This window comes from Polistes dominula, unplaced genomic scaffold (assembly GCF_049000335.1).
Source record: "Polistes dominula isolate Pdom_NZ unplaced genomic scaffold, Pdom_raw_medaka contig_24, whole genome shotgun sequence".
NCBI lineage: Eukaryota > Metazoa > Arthropoda > Insecta > Hymenoptera > Vespidae > Polistes > Polistes dominula.
Genome location: NW_028301150.1, coordinates 760143 through 769265, shown reverse-complemented (window position 1 = coordinate 769265; position 9123 = coordinate 760143). Strand labels below are relative to the sequence as shown.

Genomic DNA, 9123 nt, shown 5'->3' with positions numbered 1-9123 from the left:
TCGTAGCTAAATTCATAGTGATTTCTAATGTGCAATCGTTAATCGACGTGTTTTGCGAGATATCGATATTAAACGTCAAAGCGAAGATGGCGTGTATTTATATTGTGTCTGGTTTTTAAACTTTATTTGAATTTTATCGAAAAGTGACAGGAAGATAGGATACAGTTATTCGATATATCGTCCGAATAATTCAAGATCGTATTAAGAATATTTCATTGAATTGGAATGTTAAAACATATTTCGAAACGTCACGTGCGATTTTGTCCACAAGGGGCATTTTATACTTAACCTATTCTCGTGTGAACCTTGAACCGTAGTAGTGTTTAAATTGATTCTATGTAGAGTAGATCTCTGATAAGTCTTAAAGATTACATTAATTTGTTGATTTCAAATTATTTTTTATTTGTCGAACCATCGCAGGACTTCGATTTATTTAAACAATCAAAGGGAGGAGAGTCAAAAAGCTTGTGTTTGAAATTAAACTTGATATTTATTATTTATCAAAACACACATATTTGGGATACTTTTTGTAATCAACAGAATAAACTTCCTTTGAATGTAGAAAATATTAGTATTTGGGTGAAATGCCAAAAATAAAAACCAAACAAACATCTAACAATTTATGGATAAGACAACGCGAACTTGGCATAACGTTTCCTCTTGGACATAATGATCGTTTTCACAAAACTCTTTACTCATCCATTTTTCCCATAACATCTTGGGATCATGGAGACAACTTGGCTGTCGCTAGACATGGCGGTGTCTTTAATTTGGAATATTCTCCTGACGGGTAAACATGTTACTTACTAACATACTAACATACAAATATTTAATAAGAATTATGAAAATTTTGTTATATATTACAGATCACTTTTACTGGCAGCATGCGAGAAGAAAAGTATTTTGATGTTCGATCCATTATGTAGAAAATTAATACGAGCAATAGATAATGCTCATAATGATTGTGTTAATTGTGTCAGGTTGGTACAGATTGTTTTGAATAAATTACAAATTTCCTATGGATCAGACAAATATGCTGTCAATCGTATACTGGTGGTAGATTCCTAGATCAGCGTATGTTTGCTACCTGTTCCGATGATAGTACCGTTGCTCTTTGGGATGCCAGAAACTTGAAGCAGAGAATAAGAACTTTACAGGGACATTCTAATTGGGTTAAAAATATAGAATATAGCCCTAAGGATGGCTTATTATTAACTAGTGGGTTTGATGGTAGTATATATACTTGGGATATTAATAGGTAATTATTATCAATCTAACAGACAATTGATAAATATTATTCAAACACAATCTTTTTATTTGTATACCACAGTTTTACTGAAAATAATTTTCTTTATAAACGCGTCTTTCACACTAATGGATTGATGCGAACGAGACTTAGTCCTGATGCTAGTAAAATGTTAATATGTACTACATCTGGATATCTTATCATTATACATAATCTTCAATTAAGTACGCTTTCTGATGATTTGGCTGGATTCAAGGTATTTGATGTATGAAATATATAATCGAGATCTATCACAAGTAATATATTGTATATTACATAATAGTAATATATTCTTTTTTCTGTTCTAGCCTAACATGTATCGACTGATGCAATTATCTCAAACCACTATACCTATTGCTGCCACTTTTACACATTTATTTTCTCATTCACGTAAACATAACAGAGTAGAATTCTTAACGGATTTTCCTGCAGGAGACGATGCAGAAGTGATCTCTAGTCTTCAAGTACATCCGCAAGGATGGTGTGCCTTGTCCCGGAATATCAGTAACGGAGAAAAGTCAGAGGTTGAATATCACATTGTATAAAATAGTAATTGTTTGATTCAACGAATGAATATATTTATCGTTTTCATATTAAATGATTTGTTTCCAGTGGACTTGTGTTCATGATATTCAAGAAAGAGACATGTCAGAATGTATAGATCAAGTGAAAGAAGCCGAAGAAACATCTCAATTAAATGAATCAACTATCGAAGAATTTGAAGATTCACAACAACCGCAATCTTCACGTTCAGGAATTACGTCGTCCTTCGTGATTGAGAGCGCAAATCGTGCAAGAGTTGTTCACACCGTATCCGATGTAAGACCAAATTCGTTTGTCTCAACAGAAAATTCACAACCGATAACACCGTTAAGAGCCATGAGTTGGCGAGAAAGTTCACGTCGTAACGTACGTGTTGTGCAATCAAGAAGTCCAAGGCCGGAAAGGAATTTTGTCAGGACGAATTTTGGTTTTATCGAGGTCAATTCGAATTTAGATGCTAACGTTTCTCGAATGAACGCGAATCAAGATGAGGACAGACAAGATAGTAGATATATTATTGGTACGGAAGATAATAGCGAAGGAGCGAATGATGATTCGGTGGATAATCGAGACAGAGATGGGGAACAAGAATACAGATCGCAAAGATCGAATTCACAATTGAACGATCTAAGAAGACGCAATGGAATGAATAATTTTCCTCCTGCCAATGTAGAATTGTACGTAAACAACAGTGACGTTTGGGAAGCTCTCGTGGCAATAAGGGAAGCAAGAAATCGAAGGGACCGCGAGAGAGAATCTTATCCGACTGCTGAGAGAAGTGACTGGATTGCTAGAGCTAGTAATGGCGTGAGCGTTAATATTCCTCGTTCATCTCATACCGTAGTCATTATCGGTGATAGAACTAGAACGCAAATTCCAAATAGACAGGGCCAACAAATGATGTACGCGATACCGAGAAATCATAAGATACATCAGAATACTTCTAGGTTGACTCATTATATACAAGAACCAAACGTCGGTTCTGGTTATATCAAAGAATTATGTTTTTCCGCAGACGGTAGATTAATATGTTCTCCTTTTGGTTACGGCGTTAGATTCTTAGCATTTTCCAACGATTGTGCCGAATTATCAAATTGCGTTCCTCCGGCTCAAGAGCCTGTGCAACTTAGCGAAGTAACTACTAGCTTCAGTCACACCGACATCGTAGTTAGTACGAAATTTTCACCAAAGCATTGCTTGGTTGTATCCGGTTGTTTAAGCGGAAAAATAGTTTGGCATCAGCCTGTACTTTAGTTGAATCTTAAGTTTACGGCTGAATTTACTATTATCACAAAATATTAGAGGAATTGTGGCTTCTTTTTCATAGATCCGTTTTTTCTTTTGTCGTTTGTTTTATACTAAAGCAACGTCCACTTCATTGATTTCATTTCTTTCTTTTTCCTCCTCTCATTTATTTATTTTTTGTTTTTTTTTTGTTTTTAAACAATCCTTAAATTTTTGATTTAAATATATTTTTCATTTGTATGAATCTATTATTTTTTTTTAGTAAATTCGATTCGGTTGCATGGACGATGGTTTTGGATTGCAATTTTCGGAAAAAAAGGTTTACGGTTAATAGATGGTGTGGATTATTTGATCAAAATGTAGTATATTATTTGTAAATAATTATTTTTGAGAAAACATATTTTATTTTTAATCAACCCAATCGACGAATTCTTACATTTTGATCTATGAATTGCGACAATTTGTGATGCTATATTTTTCTTTCTTATAATTCGTATAATAATTTCATATATTTTGTTTCGTATAATAAACAAAAAAAAATAATGCGATACGAAAATAAATTTCTATATATATATAAATATATATGTGTGTATATATATTATATATATATTATATATATACACACTCAAACATGCATACATATACATAATAAAAAATAATTGTAAACAACAACAAAAAAAAAGGTATAAGAGATAGTAATAGCAACGATATTTTCTAGTGAAGGTAAAAAAGGGAAAAAAGCGTTTCGAGAATCGTATAACGGCGAAAAAATAAGACATGCGCGCGTGCCATGCATACTTACGGAAAAAACATATACAAACAAATATTTATCTGTAATTTTAGAGACTTTCCGCTTACAAAAATACGTATACGTATGTGTGTGATCTCGCAGAGTGACATAACTATGACGTTATTAATTCTGTTTCGTGTAATTATCATTGAAATGAACAACAATTGCAATATCTTGCACAAAAAGTCTGATTAAATCAGCGTATAATTAATTTATACGCAAACGAGACAAATTGAGTTCGAAGATAATTGAAATTGACACGACTCATGGTGGTGGTTATATAATTATCAAATAAAAATTATCGTCATTATCGAATGAAAACTATTATTAGAACTTTCAATGATTACTATTAAATTTAAAACAACGATTGCAAATAAATCGTATGAAAAATATACATTGGAATGTGTATTACAAATTACAAAAAGTTAAAGGAACAAAGATGAAAGCAACTTTATATCGAAAAAAAAAAAAAATCTGAAACGTTGACAGCCACGATAATATAAATAGTTCTTTGATGTTTAACGTTAGCAAATTTATTTGAAACTAACAATAAATAAGAGAAATACTTACCAACTTTCTTCTCGCCAATTAATGGAAACGATGATGTACAAAGTCGTAGCCAAAAAAAAGAAGAAGAAGAAGAAGAAGAAAAAAAAAGACGAATCTTCGAATAAAATCAAATGCATTTGTTTAGATTTTATTTTATTATTCTTTGCTGGCCTGATCGTTAGTATCGTAAATCTGTAAATCTATGAAAACTGTTAGAAAATATAAGCGCACTATGTGTCATTATTTAATATATAATTATCACGCCGTAAAACGATTCAATGTATCGCCAATGTGATTTCGTTTTATCATCTTTATCAAAACAAAACAAAACAAAACAAAACAAAAAACAAAACAAACGAGAAAACAATTAATGGGGAAAAATATGGGAAAAGAAAATTATGTGCTCTATTTATCGAAGACAATATTGGATGTTGCGAACATTGATTCACGTAACGGAGACGTATCACTTCGAGCTCGAAATTCGTTAATTATCCAACATTCAATGCAAATTATTATTATTATTACTACTACTATTATTATTATTATTATTATTATTATTATTATTATTATTTTTTATTATTTTTATTATTTTTATTATTGTTATTATTCTTGTATGTACGTTGCATCTTTATTTAAACAAAAAAGAAGAAGAAGAAGAAGAACAGAAAACTTACTCGAAGAAAGAGTAAAAAGAAAAGAAACGAAAATAAGAAAATAGATGAAAGGTAATACGTGTAAAATATGTAAATAAGTTCTCGATTAGATTATATAGCGAAGGATATATATATAACAGTATCCTGACATACACGTTTGAAGTGCATTCAAAAGCTGGATCGAAAGCGTTTCATTTTAGAGATTTTTTCAAGCTGAATTTTATCTACGTAGACATTTTTTTCATAAGCGTTTTATCTTCAATGTGAAACTCTCGCCTCGTAAACGTAAAACGGAGAGAAAAAGAAAAAGAGAGATAGATAAATAGATAGATAGATAGAGAGAGAAAGAGAGAGAGAGAGAGAGAGAGAGAGCTTCTCTGACAGGTACTTAAGATGCTCGATCTTGGAATTTGTAAACGTAATGTACAGACGTTTCATCATAATATAATATCATTCACGTGCAGGTTCACAGATGTTCGCTTTTGGGAAAATGTGCAAAAAAGAATCCTATATCCTAGACTTCCATAAAAATTGTAATATTTGTTTTTTTTGTTTTCTTTTGTTATTATTATTATTATTATACTTTTATGTATAATATATTTAATTTTTAGTTTAAGTTTATTTTCTTTTCTTCTTATTCTATTGGGACCTGCACGAATGCATCGGGAACTACTTCAGGCGTATAAAAATATATTTGAAAGCTCGATCGTGAGATCACAGTGTTGTTATTGCACCGAAAATTCGTATAACATTCGAGATTACTTTTGAACATAATTGGTAACGATTAAATGCACAACATTTTCGTTACTAACACGTAAAATCTTATAATATCGAAACATCTAAATACTGTACAGTAGATAATAACGTACTGATTGTTTTTTTTTTGTTTTTCTTTACATTATTCTTCCCTTTTTTTTGTAAAATTTGTTTGTTATTCCTATTACCAATAAAATATTGCTTAAACTTCCAATACAATACACACAAACTCATACAGAAATTCATTCTACCCTGTCACGAGTTTAATTAAAAGAAAAAAAAAGCATTTATATATATATAAGAGGTTTGATATTGTTCGATGATAAACTTGTATCAATGTTTTTACGATTATCTTTATTTAACAAAATCAACTTATTTACAGAAGCTACTACCTCCTTGATAATCAACAGACTCTCTATCATCGCCCGATACTCTCGAACGACAGCCTCGGTTGGTTGACCGGTCGGTTACATGGATAAAAAAAGAAAAAACTATTTGTATAGTCAAAAAAACGTGCTTGTGACAAGTTGAAAAAACAATAGAAGAGAGAGAGAGAGCTTCGTACTAGATGAAAGAGTATGTGTGAGAGAGATAGAAAGAGATCACATCAGCACAAAGAGAAACGAAAGAGAATGACGAATGGCAATCACGAATCGGGCTGGAGATCGAGAGTGACAGGCGAATTGTACTAAATATAAAAAACAAAAAAAGAAAATGTGAGAGAATGAGAGTGACAGAGAATGAGAGTGCGAGAAAGAGAGAGAGAGAGAAAGAGAGAAAGAAAAAAACCATTATACAGTTAGTCGTGTTCCTCTTCCCGTGTTATCGTCGCGTCGATTACTTTGTGCACCATTCAACCCTTTTGAAGGGTAGGAGAGACCAGTAAAGATCGACCAGCACCATCATCATCATCATCGTTTGGCGAACCAATCACAATCAGTCTACTAGCAACGCGAATTTTTCTTTGCGTTTTCCCCCCTCTTTTTATTAGACCCCCCACGTTTTCTCTTCAAATAACGTAATAAAGTATTATGGTGAGTATGACGTATTTAATATTAGCTAAAATTGTTTGGCCGGTGCTACCGAGCGTCGTCAAGTCATTTATGTTCTCCTCCTCCTCGTCGGATGTACTTTTGGTGACGTTACTCCTTCGAAATTCCGTACTTGACATCGTACGAGTTTCTTCGGGCGATCTCTTTGATCTTTCCACCAACGTGAGTCTTGTATTTTTTCGTGATTTCGATGTGGGCAGATCTAACGAGGGTGATTGTTCGTTTCTTTCGAGTCTTGTCGTTTTATCGGACGAGCGTATTTCGGTATTAATAAGGGGTGGAAGTTCTCCATTGAATTTACCAAATTGTGGTGTCCTACTGAGCACGTCTGAAGTTAGTCGTGCTTTGGAACGATCCTCAATTTCCGAGAGTGACCTAGCCAACGTGGAATCCTTGAGCTTTTTACCGTCGTAAGTTATTAAAACACCAGGAGTAACTGGTTGAATCTCTGATCTGGCAGGAGGTAAGTAATAGGATTGGAGACCGTCGGCAGCCATTTGCATGTCGTCTAATTCATCTGAAATTGGTTTCGAAGGACGATTAACATACGTTGGGGTAGCTTTCTTCTTTTGTTTTTTTGATTCGTCGAATGATGTTGGATTTAATGGGTTCATGGTCGGGGATGGTAAAAATACTGGCTCGAAATTTTTCCCTGACAATTGTTCGGAAAAGTTAGACGACTCTTTAATCGTTTCCTCGTGTTCCGGATCATTTTCTGATACTCGTTTTTCGAGGGTGTCACGGGACGGAGTGATTATAGGTTTGAAGCCACCTTCGATTACGATGGAGTCTGGATTGAAACCAGTGTTACGTGCTGGTTTTAAAGAGGTCATCAAATTATCCGAAATGTCCATGACAGTTGCTTCATGGTTTGATACTTTAGCTTCTAATCTGGTACGTTGTTTCGGCTCGAATTTCATCAATTTGACAATATTTCCATAGGAGAATTTTTCCGAAGTTGGTATCTTGTAAACAGCTTTTTTACGTTCCATGAACATCGATTTGGAAGGTGGTAGGGAGAAGGTCGGCGAGTTGATCGTATGAGAACTCTGTAAAATGGGTCGACGCGTAAGGACAGGTCTTCGTACGATCATCACTTGACCTCTCTGCTGTTCTGGCTGATGTTGATGGTAATGAAGTAGATGATGGAGAGGATGGTGATCGGGCGTGTAATGATGCGACGTCGGTCTGGAATATACGATCTGCGTTGTGGGTAGAGTGTAAGCGAATTTCATCCCGTGGCTCAGTGGTCTTGGATTATCTGCAACGAGGTTAGACAATGGATGGTTAGAGGACTGTCGGATTTCTTGATCGATCTCCGTGAACTGAGATCTGCTGGGATACGAGGAAAATGCCGTGGACGTGATCGTAGCTGAGGTCGGGGAAGACGAGGTTGGCCTGTTAACGTTGCCAATTCCTCCTAACTCGCTATAAATCGAGCTAGTAGATGTTTGGTGTTGTTGTTTTTGTTGTTGATGTTGTTGTTGGTGTTGACGTTGCAGAGCTTCCTCGTCGAGGTGCGCGTGACGATAGTTTTCCTTCACGCGTACCTCGTAACGATGAGGAATGATCCCATGATTAGACCTCGACCCATATGCATCCTCGTGTATGACCGATGTTCGAAAGCGATCGTAATTGTTATGATTAGCGTTCGTTAGTAGCTGCGGATAGGATGTGCTTAGCTTGCCAGAGTTAGTCGCCATATGATGGGTATAACGAAGACCATGTTCCCGATGATGAGGATGATGAAGATGTTGCTGAAGGAACTCGGCCGTTGGTGTTACCTTGCTCGAGACTCGAATGCTCGGACTGACATCCAAATCTTCCATGAACTCGAGATGTTGACCCTTCGGTTCTACATAAATCTCATGGTTCTCGCTGGCTGAACCTTCTTCGCAGCTGTCATGGACGTTTATCTTCCAGCCCAAGTAGCGATGAGTGAAACACTGAAATTAAGTCATACCATCGGATCAGAACTGTTCAAGTGATATTATAATAGATATACATCAAATCATTTCGCACTTGATAATAAACCGTGTCAGGTGTATTCTCATCGGGAGTCCATTCAACGATTCCTGGTTCACCATGATCACATACTAAAGTCAATGTTCGTTGATAAGCACCGAAAGATGAAAATTCATCGGCCAGTGGTTGATTTTGATCTGGTACCCAGTTACAGAATCGTCCAACTCCAGTAGGTCGAACTGATCCTCGTTGTCTACGTACTCCAGCGAATATTTTGATTTTCTG

General features: G+C 34.9%; 2 protein-coding genes across 3 annotated transcripts in view; one reads left to right on the top strand and one right to left on the bottom strand.

Annotated features, from left to right (window-relative positions):
* Window positions 1–10: 10 nt before the first annotated feature.
* LOC107069210 (DDB1- and CUL4-associated factor 10 homolog) lies at window positions 11–6050 on the top strand. Of its 2 annotated transcripts, none has more exons than XM_015326305.2 (6): window positions 11–790; window positions 867–980; window positions 1061–1258; window positions 1331–1502; window positions 1594–1809; window positions 1898–6050. In XM_015326305.2, the coding sequence occupies exons 1-6, from the start codon at window positions 585–587 to the stop codon at window positions 3080–3082; spliced, it is 2091 nt and encodes a 696-aa protein (XP_015181791.1). In that variant the 5' UTR covers window positions 11–584; the 3' UTR covers window positions 3083–6050. The 2 variants fall into 2 exon arrangements, with proteins under 2 accessions (XP_015181791.1, XP_015181790.1); XM_015326304.2 differs by having other exon boundaries at window positions 1331–1511.
* Skeletor (DM13 and DOMON_DOH domain-containing protein skeletor) overlaps window positions 4982–9123 on the bottom strand; it is a 36925-nt gene continuing 32783 nt past the window's right edge. Inside the window, exons 13-14 of the mRNA XM_015326300.2 lie at window positions 8896–9120; window positions 4982–8819 (exon numbers count right to left, since the gene is read on the bottom strand). Coding sequence (XP_015181786.1) covers window positions 6831–8819; window positions 8896–9120 — 2214 coding nt within the window. The 3' untranslated portion in view covers window positions 4982–6830. The remainder of the gene's footprint in view (window positions 8820–8895; window positions 9121–9123) is intronic.